This window comes from Saccostrea echinata, unplaced genomic scaffold (genome assembly GCF_033153115.1).
Source record: "Saccostrea echinata isolate AGI-Se365-2 ecotype Australia unplaced genomic scaffold, CSIRO_AGI_Sech_v1 ptg000062l, whole genome shotgun sequence".
Taxonomy (NCBI): domain Eukaryota; kingdom Metazoa; phylum Mollusca; class Bivalvia; order Ostreida; family Ostreidae; genus Saccostrea; species Saccostrea echinata.
Window position 1 is genome coordinate 5,472,030 of NW_026889811.1, and position 27,873 is coordinate 5,499,902.

At 34.9% G+C, this 27,873-nt stretch overlaps 1 protein-coding gene across 1 annotated transcript in view; it reads left to right on the top strand.

Annotated features, from left to right (window-relative positions):
* Positions 1-26,070, top strand: part of LOC133175528 (tetratricopeptide repeat protein 28-like) — a 59,535-nt gene extending 33,465 nt beyond the window's left edge. The window contains exons 3-16 of the mRNA XM_061310645.1: positions 12,438-12,585; positions 12,812-13,084; positions 15,617-17,923; positions 18,383-18,523; positions 18,711-18,988; positions 19,234-19,483; positions 19,830-19,995; positions 20,448-21,747; positions 21,927-22,158; positions 22,283-22,359; positions 22,482-22,590; positions 22,698-22,805; positions 23,026-23,237; positions 23,339-26,070. Coding sequence (XP_061166629.1) covers positions 12,438-12,585; positions 12,812-13,084; positions 15,617-17,923; positions 18,383-18,523; positions 18,711-18,988; positions 19,234-19,483; positions 19,830-19,995; positions 20,448-21,747; positions 21,927-22,158; positions 22,283-22,359; positions 22,482-22,590; positions 22,698-22,805; positions 23,026-23,237; positions 23,339-25,540 — 7,803 coding nt within the window. The 3' untranslated portion in view covers positions 25,541-26,070. The remainder of the gene's footprint in view (positions 1-12,437; positions 12,586-12,811; positions 13,085-15,616; positions 17,924-18,382; positions 18,524-18,710; positions 18,989-19,233; positions 19,484-19,829; positions 19,996-20,447; positions 21,748-21,926; positions 22,159-22,282; positions 22,360-22,481; positions 22,591-22,697; positions 22,806-23,025; positions 23,238-23,338) is intronic.
* Positions 26,071-27,873: the final 1,803 nt, after the last annotated feature.

The following is a 27,873-nucleotide window of genomic DNA, read 5'->3' on the forward strand; positions in this document are numbered from 1 at the left end:
AGACCGTATTGTTGAAAAAAATATTTTTGTCATGTTTCACTCAGACAGAAAACAATGTCTTGACATTTTTTTAAGAAAAAAAAAAACAATTAACAGTAATTTTTTACATCTGTTTAAATGTTTCCTTTGGAGCTTTCAATCATTTCATGCCTGATTTTGTAAATGTTTGTCCACCGAAGTTAAAAGTTGGCATGCATGCAGGTTTTTTGAACCTTATCCTAATTACAGTTAACAACCTTTTGAATCCAAGATTTTAAAAATTTAAGAACAATTTAAATCTTAACATTTTAAATGTATGAATCATTCATTGGCCAGGATTCTAAAATATGGCTCAATCAAGACTGGTGGTTAAGGAAAAAAAGCACAGTTCTTAATAAGTCAAATATTCATAACCCAGAAAAGGTGCCTTGTATTATGGCGATACTCTCAATTCTGAAATTTGAATAAGTCAGTGAAATTTATTCGGGAGATATTTTCATTAATACCGTAACCTTATGGGTATCAATTGCTGAATAGGAGACCATCTGCACGAAACAGCTACATTCACCCTACACTTGATCATTTACATCTTGGAATTTTTCTAGTTTGATTTTAATTCATCCCCTTTAGAATCTTGTCTTTATGACTGAGCAAAATGTACATTAAAGAATAGGCATCATCAAAATCAAATTTTCTTGTTGGTTTACACATTGTGCAAAAGCAGGGCACCTGCCAATAATAATGCAAGCAATGCATAGTGTTAGATATATTGCATTCACAGGTTACATTTACTATTTGTAAAACAAACTGATGCAATTAAGAAAAGGTTTTTATACATGAATTTTTTTTTATCTAGTATCAACTTTGCATTCTTGGAATATCTAACTAAGAGTGTATTAAGTTTTATTTTTGTCAGATTTGCAGAAACAGGTTTATCAATTTCTTGGAGCATGATGTATGCTAACAAATGGTTAAACTTGGGATGCACTACATTTTTTACATAAAATTGGATTTCACCTTCACGGATTTAATAGTTGCAGATTATCCGTAATCCCCATTTACCTTGATTTTACCTGGATCCAAGCATTTTGAAAGATTTAAAAAGGTGCAAGTGCTTTCAGATATGAACCAAGAAAAAATATATTTTTGATTTTTGAAGAGTTTTCTTATCATAAATCTTGTACTTTAAGGAGAAGTAAGTGACAAGGCTTTGTCAAGTCATTTAAGTTGCAGATAAATTTATGTGGGAAATGGAAAATAATTATTAAAAATTCCATTCTTGTTGAACATTATTTTCAGTGATATTTATATATTAAAAATGAAATTAACATATATTGGAATGGGGAAAACGAAAGCCTGCAGAAATGACTTTTTATTTTAAATTGCACTTAGTACTGTTTTGCTGAAGAGTTAATATGGCAATTTTTTTAATTGTCATCCAGTCACAATTTATTAAGAATTAAAAATATGCAAATTCATTGCACTTATTAGAGAAATTATTTTGCAAAATGTTTTTAATGTATCTCAAAATATTCATCTGTCGGTGTTTGAAAAGATGTGCAAATTGCACCTTTTGGAGACATGACATTCTATTAAAAAGTGTAATTAGACCAGAGACCCCCCCCCCCCCCCTCTTGAAAACCAAATTAAGCCCACCTTTATCCAATGCAGCCATATCCTTGCATTAATAAGTGGATAATTTAAAATCATATAGAATTGCTATATTTTGCTACTATATATCGAAAGCATTAATTTATCACTGTTATGTTTAAATCATATTTTTTTGCCAAAAATTGCTAAAATTGGCATTAAAAATGAAAAATGCTGGGTTTTTTTTCCTTCTATTTAAAAAGTGATAAAGGAATAGTCCTACAATCTTTTTACCAACATAATGTGGCCTACATTGTTTGGCTTTGTGTGAAAAAGAACTTTCTGAATTTGATTTCATTTATTATTATGCCTGCATTATATTTCAGTTTTGCTGGTAGGTCGCAGAAAGGTCATTGTGTACATTAAAAAAAGAAATATAGACTAATGGGGGGAAAAGGTTTTGTAGAATTAACTTTCACATTGAAGTGTAAAATGCAAACTTTTAGGATTACACCCTTCATTATGAGGGAGTAATTTCTCAAAGCTGTTGTAAGAGTTGCACCAAAGTTACCCTCCCAAGAAATGCAATCAGTGATTCCCTATAAAGTGTCTTTATTGTGTACCCTAAGAAAATCATGCATGGAATGTAAAAGTTTTATTCTGCGGTAGATTATGCGAAGTCTCTGCCATAATGACTTTTTCTCCCTCTATTGTATTTTCACTACAAATCTTTCGATAACCACTTTGATCCCATGATGTAGGGCAAGCTTAAGGCACCAATTGTTTACTCAGACATAATGTTGCAGAGGGCAAAAGCACTATTACTTTTTAATTCCCTGATGTTTCTATATTGCAGAGTTATTAGATATAGGAAAATCTCATAAGATATGATATTGGTTTTGTTTCTTTTAATGGATTGGACTTGGACTGGATTTGAAGTGTTAAATCATTTATTTTGAAGGGTTTTTTTTTTTTTTTTTGTTTCTCATTTCTGTAATATTATACTAAGGGAAGATATTAACTACAAAAGTAATTAAAAATTTTGAAGGGACTTGTTTAGTTTGATACAAAGAGGTACAAGAAGGCACAGTCAAGATGAGATAATTGAACACCATATTTGTAAAATTTCACAATACCTGTATATATACTCTTAGGCATCGTCCATAAATGAATACCTTTGGAGAAACCAGCAGCGAAAAATACCTGTGAGTTGTAAGAAATGTATTAATATAAAAGCAATAAATTTAGTGACCTCAGGATGCCAATCAAGGTCATTCCTTTGATCCCCACCTAAGAAAAGATTGTATCTCTTCTAGATCGTCATTAATGTACTAAGGCCAGTTCAACAATTAGCCCAGGGTATATTTTGGGAACATTATATTTTTAGGGTTGTGGTGATTTTTTTTTATTGAATTTCCTGTCGCAAATGATTTATGGCTCCGGGATTAATTTTACAGTAAAAAATGATAGGACTTGTAGATTACAAGTATTGATAGGTGTTAATTGGGTGTTAGGATCTTCAAAGCGTTTTGACGCTTCCTCGGTGATTTTCGTAATTCTTCATAATTGTGCACAGAAGTAATTGCTCTTTTGTATACAAACTGTCCTAGGGGTCCTTAGAAATGTTGCAATGTCCCACTGAAAACATTAAAGCTAAGTTGACATTATTATTGCATGTAATTTACATTATCTTTATGTTAGACTGCAAATAGTGATATCTAATTCTGTTTGATGAAGAGAATTCAAAATTGAAAAATTTATAGTTATTACATTATTGTATTAATATTGGATTCTATTTGTGGCTGATTATGCAGAAATAAGTTTTGAGATATCATGTGGGAGAGAACTGTGATTGTTAATGGCTTATCATTCTGAATGACAGTTAAAAATTCTTATCAATAATTGCATGTGGAGCAATATTCTACAGACAATAAAAGAAGGCTTGAGTTCATCTGAAATAAAAACGTCCCTTTTACCATAAATAATATTAATCAGAAAATTGACAGGTCATTAATTGCAATATCTTGATGTGCAGTGCAGGGCCCAGGTTTCCATTGATGGTCGATCAAGCTCGATCAGGAAACAGTACATTGCGTGTGCTCAAACTCTTCAGGTATTTATAATTCATAAAATGCAAATGTTTCTCCAGAGAAGAAAGATGATACAAGAAAAATAGGTATAGCATGAACCTATATCGGTCTGTTTGATCTGGCTATTGGGCCTCATGTCTTAATATATTTACCTGGTCATGGTTGATCGATTAGAGGGTATTAGAGTCCGATCTGTCTTTACCTGTGCAGGTTAAATCAGTATCAACTGTACGGAGAGCGAACAACACAGGTGAATGTAGGTATCGGAGGGACCTAACACCTGGTCACACCTTACCTCTCAAACCTACAAGCTACAAACATGTCATGTTTCCTCAGCGGCAATCAATTTACACCTGGGATAAAGCGGAATACATTGTTTGTCTACGAATTGGCACCTTGCACTATATAGCAGAACGTCCATCGGTGAATTAAATTACGTGCTGAATGGAAAAGTTATTCCTTTTTCGTGCCAGTGTAGAATGAAATAATATACCATTGAAAGGAGAGCATACATATTTTAGTGAAAGTTTAGGATTAAAAGTGGAGGTTATTGAAATTTGATGTGGAAAAAAATATGACTTTTAAAGTATTATTTGTTTATTAAGGAGAACTGTGTTTAAGAAATGTATGTATTGGAGAAGAATATAATCATCAATGAGTAAATTTCCATTTATGAAATAAGAGTTTAACAAAAAAATGAAAAATGTGAATGGGATATTTATTGTTAATAATATTACTTGGAGTTGTGAGCTTATTATTCATGGGAATTGATCATGAAATATTGGAGTCAAGAGAAATTTCACAAGCGTAAAAAATTTGGATCCCCATAATGATGAAATGGTCATATCGATCATTCAAAGAGCTCAAGGATCTTAAAGGGCCAAAGGGAGGCCAGAAAAAGGTAAGAATTGAAAATAATGACCATATATATATATAAATATTGAGTATTTAGGAAGTTCTTATTTTTGTGACCAACCATCACTATTTTAATAAGCTCTGCTGTGGAGAGCTCCTTTTGAGGCAAAGGAATTTGAACAATCAGAAAAAAATTCATTTCTGGTCAAATTTTAAGTCAATGTATATGCTAATTTATTCAGTGAAAGTACAAAAGCTATATAGTTTTTCTGATTTGGATAGGGTTTGAACCTGAGATATTTGAGTGCACCATTAATTAAGAACTTTTTATAATTCATCAAAGTTTCCTAAAAAACACTTCATATAGGAAGCTGAGGAGTAATAAATTTAGTGGCTACAATCCATTGTCAATCTTAACTGTCGTCTGCTAATAGTTATGATGTAAAGATGTCCTAAATGACAATGGCCAGGATTTATGTAATCAGTTCTGACCCTGTCTGCACATTGATTAGCAGTCCCTTACATAGAGTGGTACTAATTATCTTAAAATTTTCATTTGTGAATATGTGCCTCCTGCCTTATGCATTAATTTCTTCCGTGCACCTGATGTCCTGACATGGTAATTGTGCATATACAAAGAGAAATATGGAAATTGATATTTGAAATTAGTGCAAAGCCGACATTTTCAACCATTTTCTTCATTTAAAGTGAGTTTAAACTATGACCTAAAATTATTTTTTTTTAAATGAGCTACCTTTTGTCAGTGTAGTATCATTAGAATATTCTTTTTTAACAAGATTCACATAGAATGTCTAAGATAATCTGGATTACTGGAGGCTCTTTGATCTTCCATATTTAATAGAAAATGGACAGAATTAGTTCATATTTTTGTCAGATTTACTGGGATCAAGTGTTTTTTAAAAGAGCTAGGTTACATCACTTGTGACAATAAATGTTGTAAAGATTACATGGGGCTCTCCTTTAAATGGACTTTGACAGCAATCCACAGAAGATTATCTTGTAAAAGCTATGTCATTCTGTCCCCAAAATCTATAATTTTTTAACATGTGACATGCAGTTTTAGTTTGTAAGTAATGGCCAATGTTTTGAACGTCAACAAAATATAGATTTTTTGGTGATAAGAGGTGAATTGCGAAGATGACGTTAGAAGGTACCTGATACTTTGCATAGATAAAGCATGGATATTGTGCATATTTTAATATATACAATGGTGAGAAAATCAAACAAAGTTTAAATCACTGAGAGAGAGAGAAAGAGAAGAAAATAAAAATCAGTAAAGAAAGAAAAATCTCTTAATGGGACAGCTAGCTCTAAAAATGTCCAATTTTATCTTTTTTCTTCATTTTTAATTTGAATCTGCTGCTCACAGAATGGTGTATATTGCATGGCTAATTGAGAAAATTCAATGTCTTTTGGGACAATTTCTTTAAATTTTTTGCATGTTTAAATGGAGTCTCAACATATTTAGAGGAATAATATGACATGTGTAACTTGCTTAAAACTATTCTTTGTCATCCATCAAATTGAGCAGAAACTTTGGTGTTGTCACTGCGAATCCATAGACATGGTGAATGCAAGATCAACTTTGGATTCTATGTTCTTTGTCCAGACTCATGTAATCTGTGAGAAATTTAATTGAAATGTCTCTGACCTGCTTGTTTCTTGACAGCTTCCCATGCCGGAACTCTGATCGGATCATTGTTATGTTTTTTTCTTGTACAAGTTCATTTGGTCCATTACGGTTTCTTTTTAGGGCACGTGCTTAGTGTTGCTGAAATTCTTTTTTTATACGTCAATTTTAAAGAAGTTTATATGCTGCCAGAATCTTTTCATCATGATTAAAGTGGTTGATTATATTTTTTATTCCATTCTGATTTTGTCTGATATAGATGTAATCATTTTGTAATGATTTTTTTTATCTGCTCTACTGGCAGTGAAAGGAAAATATAAAGTCATGGGTGGCAATTAGTAACCGACCCTTTTTGTGGTTGGAGTCTATACTGAAATTAAACTTGTTTGGTAAAAAGCTTTGCAGAAAAGAAGATCACAAAAAGCATTCACTGTACCTTGTTGATTTTCACAAATTTTCTGATGGATAAAACAAAAATATTAGCATTCAATATTTTTTGACCTTCCATGCAGCAACAGATTGCAGAATGCAACTTGATCTTTTGAAACTTTAGACTATGATAAATATGACTATTCTTTGGGACCTTTTGATCTTTCATACATTTTTGCAACACAGCTGTTTATCTGTTTTTGTCGATCTTAACCTTCAATGTTTTGCAAGTTGCTGAGGTAAAAATGATGACCACAATCTGCTAAATAAAAACATATTGAATAAAAATTAGTCAATGTTGTAGCAGCATAGACTAAAAATGAAGAATAAAGTACACATATTGAGCTGATTAATGGGCAAATAGCAAGATGGAACTCGTCATTAATGGCATGTGTAATAATATTGATATTTGCTGATCATTAAAATATGTACACAATGCAGGGAGCACTTTTATATGAGCAATTGTCCTTAAGTAGAGTGGGACATATGGTTTTTGTGGTCTTTAGACCATCAGCCAGACTTTTGTTTGGAGAACACCTTTGCAGATTACACCTTTTTTTGATTGGTCAATAAAAACTGGTGTTATTCAGTCCTCTGTGTTCATGTATGAATGACACTGTGGAACATAGTGGTCCACACTGTGGATTGATGGTAGAACATGCATCAGGATCCCCATAGTGGACAGTTTCTGACAGGTTTATGATGGACACTGGTCATGACTGTCCGATTACAGGTGTCTGCTTACTTTCTTTTTGTTCCTGTTTGTTAATCATTGTCAGGAATTGTGGAATTCCCGCCATAGTGCAGATGACCAAAGCACTGTGGTGCAATTTATAATAATTCTTACTTTTCATTCAGATAATGCGAGAGACAGAGATTGATAATTAAATGCCTTGAAATGTATTAATATTGTGCCTTATATGCAGGTTTATTAATTAATAAAGATGACAATTAATTTATTGTCACTCTCAACAATATCTTATCAAGTTTCGTACTTTTCATCTCTGCAACTGTCTGACACACATAAAAAAAACTTATTGATTAAGTCCATGAACTTTGATTATATCCAATTTACTTTTGTCTTTTATTGATCTCTGGGGAGAAAAAAAGTGGACATTCTCTTAAAATATGAATGAAATACATGCTTTAAGAAGAAAATTATTGTCTGAAAGCACATTATGTGTGGTCTATGAGAACATTTAATTATAAACCAAGACAATAACTATACCAAACATTGGATTCTTCAGTTTTTGCTTCAGGTGAGAAAAGTGACTGCCTCTTTTGGGTATTAGAGTTTGTTTCAGTTTTAATATGACAGCTTTCTCCTTAAAAGGAGTGTGAAACATTTCCGTTCTGGCTGTAGGCAAAGGCATGACTTTGAAAGTATTGAACCTGCAGTAAAACTTCAGCAAATTTAAATGCAAAAATCATCCTAAAAAATTTATACCAACTGCCAGTAGCCAACAATTAAGACAAGCAAAGCTTGTTCAGCAATCTGACATTAAGTAGTTTAAGGCTGATGTTTAACAAAAATTTTAAATGACAATGGCAAGTCGGAGACAGTTACCATAGAAATATTTAGTAAGGACACAAAATTGAATGACATTTGATTAATGGAATTAACCCCTTGTTTACAAAGTTTAATTCATGTTAGATTACTATGTAAAACATCAGATTAGTTTTGTATTGAATGGGTAGAGGTAAGAGAACGGCCACACAAAAGAATCAAACTGTGCATTAAATGGATGCAATTAATAGCGTCAATACAAACTCTGTAGAGACAGTTAAATCTATCTGATTTAACTGGATTAATTACTGTAACGTGTCAATATTCGAGTTCAGAGTAAAAGTCTTAATCCCCCTAATGTTTTCTTTATTCCTCTTTCCTATAGACTTTGTCAATACTCTTCATGAAAGGGATTATAATATGATTAAATTCTTGGGAACTTTGACAATTACCGGCACACAAAGATTTGGATGGAACCATAAGTTTCCTGTGAAACAGTGGAAATATGGACCCCGAGATCAATACCGACCGACTGGGTCTCTTCCCACTATTGATCCACAGTGTACACTCTAAAAATATAATCAGCAAGTATCAATCAACTTCTCCAACTTTCTCTCCTTAGAAGTTCAACAAACTTTTTCTATACCTCTCAACAATGAGAACTAAGAGATTACAATAGGCCCTCAGAAAACAGCTGCAGTTGTGGTTGTTCCTGTCCAAGTATTTGATCAAACCCTTTCTCGTTCTGTCCCAACCATATTGTACTGTTGAAAATTGTGTCAGCCAGTCTGAAGAGAGTCCATTGTCTTGATAGTTAATATTCCTGAAGAGTGTACTCTTATGATAATAACAGTGGTATCACATGCTTTATTCACAATTTAATTTGGTTATTTTGAGTTCAAACCTCTTGCAATAGAAGAAAATGATATATCAGAGAGTTTTTTTGCTTTATAAGTAGGCATTTTAAATGGACTTTTGTCACGTATGGTCTGATACATGTTGGTCTAGCACACATATAAATCAATTGATAAAGTTACTATCAAAGAAAGTTAAAAGTTTAAAAAGAGATATTTTGATTTTTTTTTTTCTAGTCACCCTCTTGAAAATTTTCACTGGGACAGCACCATATTCAATACAGTAAACCCTGTCTAATCTGACACCTGTGTAATCTGTTTCACTGTGATTCCGGACCTATACTTTATTATTATTTTCCATGGTCTTTACCCTGAGCAATCCGACACCTTGTCCATTCTGACACAAAATCTGTGTCCCAATGCATGTCAGATTTGAAAGGATTCACATATATATTGGTACACTAAGTCTTATTCGTTGAAAATGAGATTCTATTTCTTTTTCATATTTTTCAAAAGAATGTTTTTTTAACTTAGTTGAGGTTAATATTTTGGGATTTTGTTTTATTTTTATTCTTTTACAAACTCATCAAAATTGTGTAAATTAACTATTTATTTGTAATTGAAGAAATTTTGTCACCTAGCTTCATCACTTTTTGCATTGATTTATGAATAAAATGACATAAGAATGGATCTTTTGTTCTGTGGTTACCCCATATTTTGTTTTAATGAAAAATCATATTTAATTTTAACTCTATATGCATAATTTATTTAGATTTCAACCTCTAGATCACCTAGATGTATAAAATTAAATTGAACGTTCCAAATACAGAGTATTAATGACAGTGCTGCATAATAAAATTATGAATTTTAGAAAAATCTATCATTCAATTTTAAAACTTTTCCTGTGATCAAAAAAATTTCAATAGTAAATCAAATATCACACAGACTTGTGTAGATTTTAAGGTTTATTGCCTGTATTAAGCAATAATATTTACATACATCACCTGGTTGGTTTCAGGCAGTAAATTTTTATTGCATATATCTATGCACTTTGATGTCATTGTCAGTACTGGCTTGGAATAATCATTCGGACTTCAGTAATCATTACTCTTTAAGTGGAATTAAGGCATGCATATCTTTGACTAAGCTTAATTGATTTTCAAAGTAAATAGAGAAGGTTTGCCCAATTTTAGTATACATAATGTCTGAATTTTCAAGCTATGTGGAAAATGCACTGATCAAGAGTAATCTCGTTGTTAACTCGTATAATTCAAGAGGCATCGCCTCTCATAAAAACTGTTCAAAGTTAGCTCAAAGCTCTGCAAAGTGTATATATTGGGCATGTTTGTCCACAAAACATGACATATCTATATGAAGCTTTCATAACAGTTTAATCCATCCCAAAGTGTTGATCTATAGGATTAGCTTTATTATATACATGTATGTGTTACAGTTAGGAGTTGTTCATTGAACTTTCAATCTATGTTTCCTTGTGTTCTTAAACCATGCATATGGTTTTAAGTTTCAAAATATATTTTTGCAGGTATACAGTTAATAGATACAGGTTCAATTGCTGATCCCCATTTCAATATTGACAATGGCTTTTTATCTCAGAAATGGTCATTCTTAACTGTTAAATGTCTCGGGATTTTAATTTGTAAAATTGTTCTTTGTGATTACAAAGGATTGGAAACTATTGTGACCTGTGTTTGCACTGGTTGTCCCGCTCGGCAAAATGACCACCCAATGCAAACCAAACCCACTCTAACCTTAATTTAATTTGAAACATCAATTGAGCAGGGGAGATAAATCTATCTGGGTCTTGACTAATGTTTGCCCCCAATGATTGATTAGTATGATGTAGTGTTGGAAATGAAAAAGAAAGTGAAAATAATTTATCGAAGATGGGGATTTAATCAATTTCAATTTGTCTACTTGTTCAATGGTTTTGAACTCCAACAGGAAATAGATTTGTAAGCTTTTTTGTTCAGAAAGAGGAAATTTCTGAACACTTGATGGTGAACAAGATTGAATGAAATGTACCAATCTTCTATTACCTAAGTTGGAAACACTGGTTCATTTTAGTTGTTCCGTTGTTTTGTCCATGTACTTTCACGATCTTAGACAATAGTCAAACTGAGTTTACCCACAAACTCAATCTATTTTTGGGTATACCCCCCTAAATATCACCAAAAGTCTAATTTCAGCAGATGGGTATGTTATGTGACTATGCTGTAATATGTCGATGAATAATGTCATTATGGGTAGATCAAAACTCCTGATAACTGTAAACTAATATTGGTGTCCAAAAAGGGCAGCTAAGTGCAGGAAGCTTTCAGCAGTTTCTACCTGAATACGCACAGACCTAACTTCTAATGAGCTGTGTTCTTTGTCCCTTTTAATTCTTGTCATACTTGATTGTTTTCCAGTGTCCCAAGTTCTTCTGCTGAGCAAATGCACTTGTTCTTTCATATTTGAATGTCACTGCTTTTTGTTTTCTAAGACTTCATTTTGCTGTCGTGTGGCGACTTGATTGATAGAGATCTAGCGAAGGCAACAGACCACTGACTGTCTCATCTCCGATTACGAAAACTTTCCCTTTTGTTGTTTTAAAGTTAGAATCTTGCAGTTGTAATGAATGAGTTTTGTTTGTTCAATTGACGATAACGGGCACTTATTAAGGCACAACTAGTGAAATTTATTGCAAGGCGTTAGAAACGAGATCTACGAGGTGGTTGAATGTCTTCATGTTCATCACAATGTACGAGGCTTTGGGTCATCAACCTTCTTGGTTAAAACATCCCAAGACTTGTACGGCATTCCATTAACTTCAGTCACATCGCAGACATTGCAGTAATAAAGATGTGACCACTGAAGGACAATCGAAAGCAAGAAAGCCCTTTGTAGTTTCTAATGACTTTTCTCAATAGAAATCTAGTCCATTCATCTGTGTGCTAATCGCTATGAACGTTGGTCAAACGCATGTATAAACATAGCAATTATTGAGATAAATATCAGAAGATTGGATTGAAAAAGAATACCCTTAATGTGTTTAATTAGCAATAATTTATCCTATAGATTTATGATATATTAATTTGTTTCAATTGGGGGATAAATAGGTTTCCTTTGAAGATCAAAGGAAACAAAATTGTCTGCACATGTATAATTATAAACTTGGAAATGAGAAGTCAAACCCAAACTAATTTTATATGGAGGAAACAATATATTCTTTTTAAATTTCCACATAAATTATGCTCAAATTATTAAGGTATATTGCCAGTCATTATTTAACTTAGTAATAGTCTGAGAGAGAACCAGACAATTTATAATATGCCTGTAAAGTGTGAAACAGTTATAATTTCTTAGAAAAGATACTTTTCCCCCTCTCACAATGAGCACATAATAATAAATAGCAACATAACACTAATCTCAAAGATGGAATGGAGAGTGTGTAATAAAATCCCTCTTGTTTTGTATTCTAGGCCTACCTACGAGAGGGTGTAGCGCTACAGAACTTAGGGCAGCATGGAGAAGCATTGGCTGCGTTTGGGGCGGGGCTGGCCCAAGACTCAAACAACTCCAACCTCATAACTGGTCTTATTGATGCAGCGCTCAAGTCCCCACTCAAAGGTACAAATTCAAAGCACTGATTTTCACACATCTTATTAAGGATATAAAACTACATCTCTATAGAAGAAATATCAACAGATTTCTCGTGTTTTTTACTTAAAAATACCTTTTCGCAAATTGAGTAATTCACTTTGACTTAAAAATATGTAAAAGAATTGAATTTTTCTGTATTTAAAAAAGGAAAATGAGTGTAGAATAATTTTATTCTTCTTGAAATTCCTTTCAGACAAACTTGGACCAACATTCAACCAATTGCAGAAGTTGAAATTAAACCAGAGTTCTTTTGTTATCATCTCTGTGATTGGCCAGGAGCTTCTGGCAGCAGGTCATTACAGTGCTGCTGTGTCTATGCTGGAAGCTGCTCTGCAGATTGGAACATGCAGCTTAAAGCTTCGAGGATCTGTCTTTTCTGCATTAAGCAGTGCATACTGGGGCCTGGGGAGTATAGATACTGCCATCTCATACATGCAGCATGATCTCTCTGTAGCAAAGTCACTTGGTAGGTAGATAAAAAAAGCACCTGTCTTCAAGTACATGTATCATGAATTACTATATACTATAGGTTATTGTGAATTTAAAATATGTTGAATGTAGGTTATTTTGACCTAAAAATGTGGCCAAATGAATCAAAAGAATGTGACCTATATGAGCTGACAAATATGAATAAAATTTTACCATGCATCACAAATATGAACAGGTGTTTCTTGCAACAAGAATTTGTCTTATTGTTTAAATGCTGTTTAATAGTTGACGTACTAGTCAGATATAAAAGTACTAAGGTTATTGCGATAGGATCAATTTTTAATTTTTGTCAGAGGTAGAGTTTTTTACTCATCAGAGTCATTTTTGTTAGAGTCAATTATTCATGAGAACAAAACCATATATAAAAGCAGTTGATCTCCATTGTCCAAATATATTCTGTTGCAATTTCATTAGTATAAAAAAATGCTAAATCATTTAGACCTATCACCTTGAAAACAAGAAAGAGAATCAAATTGTGATCAAAATTTGAGCATTCAGATTGAGACAAAAAAGTCCCAAATTGCCTGTTCCCATGTAAAATGAAGCGGAATTGATTTCGTAACCTGACAATTTTTAATTTGCCTGCTAGCCATATTGTCAAAATTGCTTGCAATTTGGGCTGGGAACAATCATAAAATTGTCATATTTTGTAATCAAACAAGTGAAAAGAGCCACAATTATCCTAATAACTTTGCTTTGTTAATTGCAAGTGAATCTTTTTTTCAATGCCTTGAGTGTCTACAGAGTAAATTATCATTGATATAATTGACATGAAGTTGGTTAATAAAATTTTCTTTTCTTCCAAGTGTCGATCTTTTGCAGCCTTATGCTAATTGAATCGGGGCTCATGTTTTTTCTAGGTCCAAGTTTAATATTTTGGCGTGCTTCCATTCTGTAAAGCGCGTGTTTATTCAGTTGTGTTTCGTCGACTTTCCCAATAGAAGTGTACACATTATTTGTGTTCCTTTTAAATCTACGATCAATTATTTGTCCTTGTTTGCTTAGTGTATTTATGATCTTTTAATTCTTAAGACCATTGTGAGGGATGGTTGGATTAAAGTAGATAATTCAGTACTAAAAAGATCTCAACAAGAACTGGGGGGGCCTACTCCGGTACATTTTACACAATATTTTAATAAGTGCCCTAAAATGTCATTGACTAATTCTATCCAAGGGGAGATTACTCAGGGCAAGTGCCATCTTTGAAGATATTAAAATAGGCCACTAAGAGTAAAATTTTAATTAAGACTATTTAATATTGATAATTATTTTGACATTCTTGCGTTACAACAACATTTTGATAAGAGTGATTGAAAATTCTTTTTGGTAGTGCAGTCTCCTTTAAATGCAAGAAAGAACGCAATTCCTTTCTTTCTTCGCAAACATTGTTAGAACACTCGAAGGCTTGCACATGATTCACAGAGTTCTTAAACCTTGATTGATTTTTTTGGTGTTTGAAATTCCATTTGAGTCAACCATTGTTCCTATCAGACCATTATCCATATAAAAAATGCATTACTGTTGTTAAGAAAATTCTTGATAGAAAGATCTTCATTCCAAACCAATCATTTTGTGATCTAGCAAAGAAATGTCAGACCATTTGAGTAAGGGTTTACAAGGTTGTTTTTTAACACATGAAGTTTAAAACTAAATAATCTGATAATATTGCTTTATGATTTAACCTACAAGTGCCCCTATCAATTTCGTTTTATCTCAAACATTCAAGTATACAGCTATGTACTTGAGATATGCTGAATTTTAAACCCTTAAATGTCAGTTAGGGATCATTAAAATAAAATAATTGATTAATAAATTTATTATAAGATCATGTATTGAAAACAATCTTTTTTCCAGTTAATTTTTCTACGGGTATAGTATTTATTGGCCATCTACCCTCATACCTTTATGTATATAAGCACCAAAGTACACATTTTTAATCAGGGAAAAATAAGCACCTTTTATATTGCAATCTTATTACCTATACATGTATATTCACAATGGATATTATTAATTTCAGAGTCGTAATTCTTCCTCAGCATTATATATTTTGATATTGATAAATCACTTTATAGTTGATACTCTAAGCATGTACATGAAAATTAAAACATGATTAATTCAGAAATGAAAATGAGAAAGTTTATGAATCCTTTAAGCATCATATGTTATATAATATGTATAACCAACATTTTTAAAATGCAAAATTTAATTGATTTAAGAACTGTAGCCTGTTTTTCAAATTCTTAGGTGCCCAAAAGTATCATTACTAATTTTGCAACTTACATATTTTGATGTATGACCTTGGTATATGTGCAGAATGCGTTGCAAGTTAACTAAATCTTTGAAAGTAGACTCATTTACTTCTTTATAAAACTGTATTCCTGGTCAACTTGTTCCTGTAATAATTTTCAGTTAATTGTGATGTAATAATTTTCAGTTAATTGTGATGTAACAATTTTCAGTTAATTGTGATGTAATAATTTTCAGTCAATTTTGATGTAATAATTTTCAGGGGACCATGATGGAGAGTGTCGTGCCTATGGAAACCTGGGGTCAGCCTACTTTTCTAAAGGTCACTACAAGGAGGCACTGTCCAATCACAGATACCAGTTGGCCTTGGCAATGAAGCTCAAGCAGCGACAGGCAGCCGCGTCTGCTCTGGGCAGTCTAGGACACGTGTACACTGCCATCGGAGACTATCCCAATGCTCTACAGAGCCACAAACAGTGTCTCTTTCTAATGAAGCAAAGTGGAGACAAACTGCAAGAAGCTAGGGAAATTGGAAATGCTGGGGCTGTGTATCTGGCAATGGGAGAATTCAGTAGTGCGGTTGAGTGTCATAATAAACATTTACAAATCGCCAAAAATTTGAAAAATAGTGTCGAAGAGGCCAGAGCATATAGTAACTTAGGAAGCGCATTTCATTACAAAAGGGATTATCAAAAAGCGATATCTTATCATAAACAGGTTCTTCAGATTGCGGAGGAAAGACAAGATAAAACGTTAGAAGCCCGGGCTTATGCTGGTTTGGGCCATGCATCCCGGTGCATGATGGACTATGAAAATGCAAGAAAGTATCATGAAAAACAACTTGACAATGCTTTACAGACTAAAGACAAAGTGGCTGAAGGCCGGGCTTGTTCTAACTTGGGAATTATCTTCCACCAACTCAGTGAATTTAAGTCTGCATTGAAACTTCATCAGGTGCACCTTCGCATTGCAAAGGAACTTGGTGATAATGCTAGTCAGGGACGTGCATATGGGAATTTGGGAAATGCTTACTGTGCTTTAAAGAATTATGAACAAGCTGTGAAATATCATAAACAGGAATTACAAATTTCTTCACAAGTGAACGATCGCCATTCTGAAGGAGCTACTCATGGAAACCTGGCCGTGGCCTATCAGGCACTGGGCATGGTGGAGAAAGCCCAGTTTCATTACACATCTCATCTCAACATTTCCAAAGAACTCAAAGACACTCCCAGTGAAGCTAGGGCTTTGTGTAACTTGGGAAATTTTTATAGTTCAAGAGGAGATTACGCTAGTGCTGTGAGATTTTATGAGCAATACTTAATGTTATCACAAGAGTTGCATGATTCCGAGGGTGAAGCTAAAGCTTGCTTTAATCTGGGCTATGCTCATTTTGCTTTGGGAAATCACCTAGAGGCTGTGAGATACTATGAACAGGACATGTCTATTGCTAGGGAGTTAAAAGACCAGCTGGGCATGGCCCGGGCATACTGTAACTTGGGCCTTGCCCATAAAGCTTTACATGACTATCAAGAATCTTTAGAATGTCAAAGGAACTGTTTAACTATCATGAAAAGTATAAAGAATACAAAGGGAATATTCAGAGCACTGGGAAATATTGGAGATGTTTTATTAAAGATGGGTGATGTGACAGAAGCTATAGCAATATACAAAGAACAGTTACAAATGGCCAAACAAACAAACAGTAAAGATTTGATAGCAACTTCTTATGGTGCATTGGGTGCTGCCCATAGGAATCTTGGACAATATGACAAAGCTTTAGGTTACCATACTCAGGAGCTTAGTATTAGACAGGACATGGATGATCGCCGGGGTGAGTGCAGAGCACATGGTCACCTTGGAAATGTTCACATGTCTCTGGGACATTATATGGATGCATTGAAGTGCTATGAGGAGCAACTGGAGAAAGCTAGGGAACTTCAGAATAGCTCCTTAGAAGCACAGGCCTGTGGCAATCTTGCAATAACAAAAATGAACATGAACTGTTTTGAAGATGCAATTGGACTGTTTGAACAGCAGTTAGCCATGCTAGAGCAAGTGAGTTGTGTAGCATCTATTTATGACAAAGGTCGAGCTCTGGGTAACCTTGGTGATTGCTACGAAGCCCTGGGAGATTTTGATGAATCTGTAAAATGTCATGAACAGTACCTGGCCATTTCTCAACAAGCCAACAGTTTGTCTGATCAAGACAAAGCATACAGAGGGCTTGGAAATGCCCATAAAAATATGGGCAACCTCCAACAGGCTTTGGTGTGCTTTGAAAAGAGACTTGTTGTGGCCCATGAGCTTAACAGCAGCTCAGCAAAGGCATCAGCTTATGGTGAGCTGGGTTGTTTGCATAGCCATCTGGGTAATTTTGAGCAAGCCATTTCCTGTCTTCAACATCAGTTGACCATTGCTCAAGAGATGGAGGATAAGAGATGTGAGGGAGAGGCAGCGTGTGGTTTGGGAGGGGTTTATCAGAACATGGGTGATTACGACAAAGCTCTGGAGTATCATCAGATGGACCTACATATAGCAGAGCAGACAAACAATTCCACTTGTCAATGTAAGTATCCTTTTTATTTAAATTGTTAGAATTTGTTAGAAATTATAGAATATGCAATGGGAGTAGGAGAAATTTGTTGGATTGATTAGTGATTTTGTGGATTCCTGATAATTGTAAGGACTTTTTTCTTAAGTTCAATTTGCCATATTGTTAAATTAATGAGAATGTTGATGTCAAAATTCTTAAACTTCTGGATTTTAGATACCGGTAGGTTTCAAGGAATTAGTTTTTAGAGAACATGTAGTATTTTGTGTGTATGTGTGTCTGCTTATCTTTGAGGCTCAGATTTTAAATTGCTTAATTTCAAGATTGCAGAAAATTGTTCCACCTCAAAGAAATAATGTTTCAAATAGTCTTCCTAATATTCTCATGGAAATTTTAGATTAAAATGCATAACATGAATTTTTGAAATTGTGTGCTAAGAAATACTGTTGAGTTTATCTTTGTCTTTTTTATTAGGTCGAGCCTATGGAAATCTCGGTCTGACCCATGAGTCACTGGGAAATTTTGAGGAAGCCATTCAGTATGAGGAGCAGCACCTGAGCATCGCAGCTCAACTGAATGACAGAGTGGCTAAAACTCTAGCTTACAGCAGTCTGGGTAAGGATGGACAAGTTATTGTTTCCAGGCTTTGTATTTATTAGTGGCTTTGTTATCTCTGTGTTTCCTGAAGCTACAGACTAAGTGCTTTTTCACATTAAAGCCTACACATCTATTAAATGAGAAAATGTTATATATTTGACTAGGATTATGCATTGCTGTAATGGAAATGTTTGGTTTTGTCTAGGTCGTGTTCACCATGCACTTAATAACCACTCACAAGCTGTCGAGTATCTGCGGCAAGGTCTTACGATTGCGGAACAGTTGGGAAGAAAAGAGGATGAGGCGAAGATTCGCCACCGCCTCGGTTTGTCCCTGTGGGGTAAGGGGGACCTGGATGAGTGTCAGCAACAGTTATATAAGGCCACAGACCTGTTTGAGAGCATCAGACGAGATGGCCAGCTCAACAGCGAGTACAAGATGTCACTGTTCGACCTTCAGACAGCTTGTTATCAGGCGCTACAGGTAAAAAGATATGCCAGCAAGTTATTAACCATATTTGTTGACATTTTATCAGATATGTCAAGGACTCCCCGAACAGTATCATGTCCTTCTCAGAAGGAATCTTTGTATCTTGTCAAGTTGTACATTTAAGTGGTTAATAATTTTTATCAGGAAATGAATTGGTAAATACTTGTAAGACATGCCCTCAACTCGGTATGAATTCTTTAAATGTCTAGACTCTTACATTTTGCTATTTCTCTTGACAGCGAGTTCTTGTTTCCTTGAATCGACATGAGGAGGCTCTGGTTATGGCCGAGCGAGCCTGCACTCGAGCTTTCATCGACTACCTGCTGGAGCGACAGGCAGGAAGCGAGGGGATGTACCGGAATGATATTGACCCCGCCCCAATCACTTGTGACCAGATTGTCAATATCGTCTCCAAACAGAAGTCTCTGGTCCTCTGTTACTCCATTGCAGCTGGTTATCTATATAGCTGGTTACTGACTCCTGACAATGGTAGGAAGCTAGAAAAAGGCTTTCTGAAAATAATTTTGAAATCAATCAATAAAACGTTAATGAAAAAGCAGAAGTAAATTCACAGTGAGCATGGCAACAACCATTAATAAATGATACTTCTTCTTATATTCAGTTTTCATGTTTTTTCATTACCAGTAGAAGAAAATAAATTAAACATTGTAATTGCACAAGATAAAATCATTAATGGCTTTTCAGAAACTGTGCAGGTTTTATTAATGAATTTTTCAGTTGTGATTTAATGCAATTTTCTAAAGGAGTAATGCACAAGTTTTAAAAGATATCAAATAGCATATTACTAATCTTCGGTATATATTTCTTGTTTTAGGTATTGTAAAATTTCACGAGACAAACATGACTGAGCTAGAGGCAGATTACGGAGAACACAGCGACACTCTGAGTATGAGGAGTGTTAACTTTGGCTCCTGTTCTGTTCTGGACCAGTATGTGGGACATGTCAGAGAGTCCATGGGAATAGAAAGCCACACTCTCAGGTCTGTCATCAGGATATCTCTCATTTTTAGATATCCATTTTTAAATAAATGCAAGTGAAATAAGCTGAAAGAAATTTTCTGTGACTTTCATATACATGTATTGTCATCCTTTTTAAATTATGCCCAATTTTTAGAATGAAGCAAAGGCTTTGTAATTTTTCATTATTTTTTAAAAATAAAAATGTGCAGTGAACTTCAGTATCTTGAGCACCGATATCTTGAATACTATGGATATGTCAAAGTGATTTAGAAGTCCCAACCACTTATTTTTTAAAGTTTTTTACCCTCAACATCTCAAATATTTGGATATCTCAAGTTTTTTCTTGGCCCCATCGAGTTCAAGATAATGAGGTTTAACTGTGTATGGATATCATAGCTTCTGGAAGTAATTTTAGTTTTGTATGTGATTAGTTTTTATTACAACCCAATGTAATATATCTCTCCTGTTTTAGGAATAACAGCAGTCGTGAGAGCGAGACAGACAGTGAATCAGATGATGTCTGGCAACAGCATCTGGAGGAGCTTGGTGACAAACTCAATGCTGAAAACGACAGAACCGGATTCCTCCGAATGGTCAACCGGAACCACAAACTCAACAGTAGCAACTACAGCCTCAGTAGTATGTTCAGTCTGTCCACCACCTTTACAACGAACAGCTTTAACATGCACAGAAAGTCTAGTCTACGCATGAAATCCCAGGCATCCACTAGGGCTCCTCTTTCTGTGTTATATCAAGTGTTGATTGGTCCTATGGAGGAAGCTATTGCTACAGTGTCTGCAGAATGGGGAGGTGGACCTATTGACTTGGTCCTAGTTTTGCAGGGAGAGTTGTATCTGATTCCATTTCCTGTGTTGCGGAAGGAACAGAATCAGGAGTACATGTTTGAACGCTTTAATCTGCACATAATGCCATCCATCACTGCCCTCACAAATGGCCAGAAACATGACCGTCATGGCAGACCTGTAATTGACTCTTCGGGAGCTGTCATTGTGGGAAGTCCAAAAATGCCATCTTCTGTTAGTCAAGGGTGGTGCTTCAAAGATATTCCAGGATCAGAATATGAGGCTAGAATTGTGGGTGAACTTCTGACCAGCCGTCCACTCATTGGAGCAGAAGCCACCAAAGCAGCTGTTTTGAATCAGATAGAACAAGTGGAGGTGATCCATTTTGCCTGTCACTTGTCCTGGAAACTTTCCTCCATTGTGTTATGCCCTGGTGATAATCTGACCACCCAGCACTCCTTTCCCTCCATTGACTCTGATGACAGTGCTAGTGATATGGGAGGCTTTGATGGACCTTCTTTATCAGAGTATCTTCTCACAGCAGCAGATATTCTTAACCTCAAACTTCATGCAAAACTAGTTGTGTTGAGTTCAGGATATACAGATGATCGTGCAGGTCGTATAAACTCTGATGGTGTGGTTGGGCTCACTCGAGCTCTGTTGAGTGCAGGTGCCAAGTGTGTTCTCTATTCTCTCTGGCCAGTTCCCGATGCTGCAGCCAAGCTGCTGATGAGAAATTTCTACACTGCCCTCCAGGAGGGTAGAAGGGTGACACAAGCTCTGTCTCATGGAATTAAGTCTGTTCAGTCTACAAAACAATTTTCCCATCCTGCCAACTGGGGAGGCTGGATTCTTGTGGGTCATGATGTTAAGCTGAGCAGCAAGATAGCTTTGATGGGTCATGCCATTTGTGAGCTGTTGCAGTCACAGAACCAGTGTAGGGAAGCCATGAGAGTCCTGCTGCATTTGGTAAGAATTCAGAATTTTTTTTTTGTTATCTTTACTTGAACTTTTATTATGATATGTAAGTGTGCTCAGAAGGGAGACAACTCTTTGTAATTTATTACATATGTGTCATTACGAAAAACAAAACAAAACAGTAAATGCATTTGTCATATATGAATTGAACCCTTGAATTTTTTGGACAGATTGAAAAGTCTCTACAGAGAATTCATCAGGGTATAAAGAATTCTATGTACACCACTTGTCAGTCAATTGAAAACAAGGTAGGGGGTATTCCTGGTTGGAAAGACCTTCTGCAGGCTGTGGGATTCCGGTTTGAGGCCGCTAGGAATGGGTTGCCACCAGCAGTGTTCTTTCCTCAGACAGATCCTGGGGACCGACTGACTCAGGCCAGTGCCAGTCTGCAAGCTCTACTTGGTAAGTAAATGATTGGCCAAGAAAGGCAACTCAGCTTACCTCTGTAAATTTCTCAGTAAAATGGGATAAAATTTTGACTGAGATATGACTTGAAGACTAAATGTTTATCTTTCAAATTTGGTAGGTCTGCCGCCAAGCTGTTTGACTGCCTTGTCCAAATTCCTTCCAAATTATGAAGCAGGGGAGGCCTACATCCTAGTAGTAAGTTAATTACATTAAAAAATGGTTACAGTAATAAAAAATATAACTACAAAAGGACATGGTGCTGGTGTAATGGTTTGTGTCAGAATATTAATGATAGAAATGTTGGTAACCTTTTGTAGATCAGAGATATTTTGAGCAAGATGGCTGCCAAGGAGTCCAACATTGAGGTGCAAATCTGTGTCAAACTGTGGCGCATGACTGGATGTCATGAGTTCTTGGCTTCTCTTGGTAAAAGATATACATATATTCAAAAATTTCTCAGCTGTTTTCACTTGTAATCTTATGTTTGTTTATATTTGCTATTTTTACTTAAAAGATGAAATTTTCATCTTCAGGTTTGGACTTGGTTGAAGTTGGAAAAGATGAAGTCACCCTTAGACTTGGAAAACAAGCTAATCGTCGCCAACTTCAGTTTGCCTTACAGTCTTTAGTTGCTGTTTTTGGTAAGTTGATTGCCATTTGAAAAAGAAAAGAAAAACTTAAGCTTACTTGTACTTTTCAAACAGCTTCTACTAATTGAAAGAATTTGACCAAGATTGCCTTCAAAATTAGTAGTTTTCAGAGTTTTGCTATAAAATTGTAGAACTAATTTCACGCAAAAATTAAAATTCACCAGAGATTTTTTAAATTAATTATAATTTTCTCTGCTTTTGTATTCAATAGACACCCAAGAGGCTCCAAAGTCCCTGTCTGTGGACAGTTCCAGCAGTCTAGAAAGTTTATCCTCCTCCCATAGTGGCTCTACCTCAACCTCCAACTTCTCAAAGGGAAGCACCCCTCCTTTGTCCCCCAGGGGCAGCAGGAAAAAGTCTCTCTTCAATCCTGCTGAAATGGAAAAAATGAGAATGATGACCAAGATGCAACTGATGCATCAGGTAGGTCTGATTTACATGTATTTTCTAGGGTGTAAGCTTATTTCTATGGCATAAACCTATAAAAGAATGATCACTTATGTTTGTTTTATTTTAACTTTCAGGGAGGGCTTTCAGGAAGAAAAGTCAGCTCTAGAAATCAGAGGACAGACCCCTCTATCTACCTCAGTCACCAGAGCAGAATCCGTAATATGTATGGACCTTCTGGTACCACCTTATCTCATCATTCCCATCACAATGATATTCATGAGCTTCAAGAGATCAGTGAGAATAGTGAAAGTGAGACTGATGGACATACAAGTTCTGGAAACAGCTGGAAGGAATATAGGATGACTGTATCCACAAACTCTGACAGCGAGTGTAGCACCATTCCGGATGCTAGAACACCTGACCGGGACATGCTCCAGTCTAGTACAGAGCACTATAGTTTGTCAGATGGATTTGGAACACAGTCTCCTAGCAGCTGCACTCAGGAATATACATATTCATATCCTGCAAAATTAAGTGGAAGTGTTCGAAGTGGAGGATCTGATTATTCGGAGCATGAGGAGTATAATTTCAGCAGACAGAACAGTGGATACAGTGATGTTAGTATGAATAGTTCTGTAAGAGACAGTGAAATGTCACACCGTCCGTCAAACTTTGACAGATATGATGCTCACAGAAGCTCAGATTTGTCAAATATTAGTAGTGCTTGTGAAGTCGAACCTCAGAATTCTTTGTCTGATAGTGGAAGTGATCTTTTTCAAAGAAATGATGCTCTGAGGCAGTCAGACATGTCCGACACCAGTGGTATAAGTGATACTAATGGATTACCCAATGAACTTCCAGAGGCGATGATTATCAAAAATATCAAAAATGTTGAGCCAGTGCCAAATGAGTCTGGATTTCATTCAGAGGTGACTTCATCAAATCAAAGTGATGCCAGTCAACAGAGCATTGATGTGACAAAACTTGGACATAAGGAGTTGGCTCTTCGCATTAATGCTGATGTTGAGAATTACAGGGAAAAGTTGGAACATATCCAAAGAGAAAGCCTTGCTTCATCCAGACAAGAGGCAATGGCTTTACGTAAAGAATTCCACAACTCACAGAAAATCATTGCACCTGCTCAGCAAGCAAATGGACATCCTAGTGATGAGAGAAGTGTAGTCGGAAGACAAATGCCTTTAGAAGGCAAAAGACCACCACCTCCCATTCCCAAGAAACCAAAATCATTTCAACCTTACACAGAGAACCTTTCCTCAAACTCACCTCAAAGTGCCAATGTGAACAATACTCACCCATCTCCAGCTCAAGATTTCAATAATGTGAACTCAATAGTGTCCAGAATAAACTCTTTAGCTGTCCAACAAAATCTCCAGTCAAGCAATATCTCAGCTTTTACAAGTTCATCGCCAAAACAAAATTTTTCTTCCATGAAGAATAACCAGACAGTGGATAAGACATCATTACAAAATCTTGCAAGAGGAAGTGTCACTAGAGATGCCTCTTCTTTTCTCAATTCCGTTAATTCTCAAAATCATCAAAGGCCGGACAGTAAAATGAGTGTGAGCTCTTCTGCATCTTCAATAGTGACAGTGATTCATAGCCCTAACAATCCTGTGAAAATTCCCCCATCAAACAGCAGACTAACACTATCACCTTCACCCATGCATAATAGTCAAACAAGTACTCCTGAGATTCCTGAATCTCCTATCAGTGGAGGAGGGAATGGTCATCCTTTACATGATAACAGTTTTAACAGCTCCCATGGATCCACAAGAGGAACTAGTCCAAAGTCAATTCTGAATTCTTCACCAAGTTGCTTAAGAGAAAAGAACAAGAAACCCAAGAAGAGAGTGAGTTTTTCTGACTCTGAACCCAGTGATTTAGACTCTTCCAGCACACAAAACTCTAATAGGGCTAGCCCTGTGACCCCAATACATTTTCCTATTAATCCAGCAGACAGATTTAAACCTAACAATTTCATTGGCTCAAAACAACCCATTCGTATATCAGGGAACCATATCAGTGAAACAACTAACCAGTATCCACCAATGAAAACTTTCGGAAACGGTAGTGTTCCTACGGCCATGGAAAGCTTCTACATGAATGGTACAGTGAGAGGTGGAGTTGTTGTGAACGGAAATCAAAACCCCAGTGCAATGGAGCTCAGAAATAGTGCTCTTCCTACATACAAAGCTAACCTGGCTCAGAGTGGTGTGAATCCTGGTGGGCCCGGCACCAGGACCTCTGACCAGATTAGACAATTGTACTTGGGACGTGGTAGGAAGACCCAGGTATTACAGTCATCAAAGTGCTAACTCTTCTGTGATTTTAACTTAACAGACAAACTACTGGAGTTTTAATTTAAATGTATTTTGTGATATTCCTATGCTCACATGACATCTTAAGAATACCGAATTTTTAAAAGAATGTATTTTAATTAAAACAAGTAATTTTCAAAGCATTTACTTTATATATGGGGTACTGTTATATTTTTATCTCATGCAAGTGCAAAAAATACAAGTAATTTAAATTTCTTTATAATTAAAACAAGATGCAGGGAAGTAGATCTGAATTGCCATTCTTGCATTTTTTCAATGTTATTTTTTTTTGTATTGTGTCTTATTGTCCAGTGCATTTTCTATTCAATTTCATTCCAAAAATATTCATTTATATTTAATAATATACCTTTGTTGTACATATATTTACTTCCAAAAAGGCTCATTACATGCTTGTATATATAAGTGAACATTCATAACTGTAGCAATATCACTATGCATTTTATTTAACATTGTGGAGTGGCCTGGCTAAAAGAAAAGGCTACTGAATATACAATAAAATATTCTAATGAAACAAACTTGTGTAATTATGTCCTATAACAGATACCAGTAGGTTTGTGTTCCACACTGAATACATATATTAAGGAGGCTGAATGGTCAAACAAATTACCAAAAAGATCCACCTAAAAATTGTGTAATGATTATTTTCTAGCCAATTACTCTTCTTTGGAAAAGAGAAAAAAATACTCTACCTATATTATAATATACAATTTTCTAATTTTTATACTCTTTTACAAGAAGTTTAACAAGTCTAAAAATGGCTACAACCAGAGACATAACAGAGATTGGTAACATCGCCATTAACATTTGTTTACGACAGTATGTGACTGTCCTGGCATTATTCTGAAAATTCACTTTATTGTGTTATTGGTTGTGTATTTCTATCTAAAGTAAAATATTATATATGGGTGTATGGTTTGTAAAGTTTAAAACAATGTATGAATGATTAAAAGCAAACCAGGCAAATTAAAGAGGTCAATGATAAAAAAAAAAAAAATTAGCGAAATTGCAGCAGTATGGCCACAAGTTGACTTGCAATTTCAGATTTCTCCTTTGTTATTGTATTAAATAAACTTGATGAGCTTGATACGGAAATATAACATTCTGAATAGTTTTTTAATATAAATCAAAAGGTTTTACTTAGTTATCCTTGATTATTTTAAAGATTTTTTTTATTTAAATTATGCAAGATTTGAATAATAAACAATAGGGACCACGAGATTTCAATAGTTGTGAACCTCTGTTATCCATGTCTCTGCTACGACCACCACAGTCCTCTTAATGGAGAAAATAAGAACTTGTTTTGAAATGTGATGAAAGTCATTGTGTGGATATTCTGTTGGATCTGCAAAGTGAATTACAACTTGGATGCTATAACTGGATATTCTGGAATTACAACTTCGATGCTGTAACTGCCAAAGCATTTTAAAAGGATTGTTTATGGATATAAAATGCTTGGAGGAAAAATAATGTATACGTAAAAGTGTTACGTGTTGACCATTCGTTGCACGAAACATTCTTTACAAGGGACAATACATTGTATCTATTCCTCATTGATTATCTTTCTTATCCTATGAGGAACTTTACAAATTCAAAAATACTGAACCATAGTATCAGGGTATTAATTATTCTATAATGAACAAGCATTTGGAGAGTATTGCATAAACAATACTTATTCCTTACCAGCAATGTTCTGGTTCTCCTTAAAATTAGAGTTATAGGTGCAAAGAAAAAATTCTATAAAAATTATCGAAGTGGAATGAAATGCAAACACGATCTGTAACTCTATAACAGAAACTTGTTTTTTTTCTGCCTCAATTCTTGAATCAAAATTTGATGATAATCCTGATAGATTCATCAACTTTGACTGTAAGAGTTGTTTCCCTTCTATATTCTGCATACTTCATGGTGTTTAAAAATCTCCCAAGACTGGGAATCATATGGATATAAAACAATGTACAGTAACAGTTCAATTTATTTTCTAATTCTAACAAACTCAGCTGCAGCAGTTTGCAATTTATCCAAAAAAAATCATTACAAAACTAAGAAAAAGTATTTTTGAAAATCATTCTACTGTAACAGTGTTCTACTCTGAAATTAGTATTTTAACAAAATATATAACATTCTTCATGCAGATTTTTTTAAGAAGTCTGACAACTACTTAAAAAGCACAACAAAGAAAACACCAAAAACTAATGCCCTGTTCACACGGAGAGTTTAATTCGAATTAAACGTAAGTTACTGCGAATTAAATTTGATCCGCGTTCACACGGAGAATTTAATGCGAATTAGTTTAATTCGAATTAGTTTAC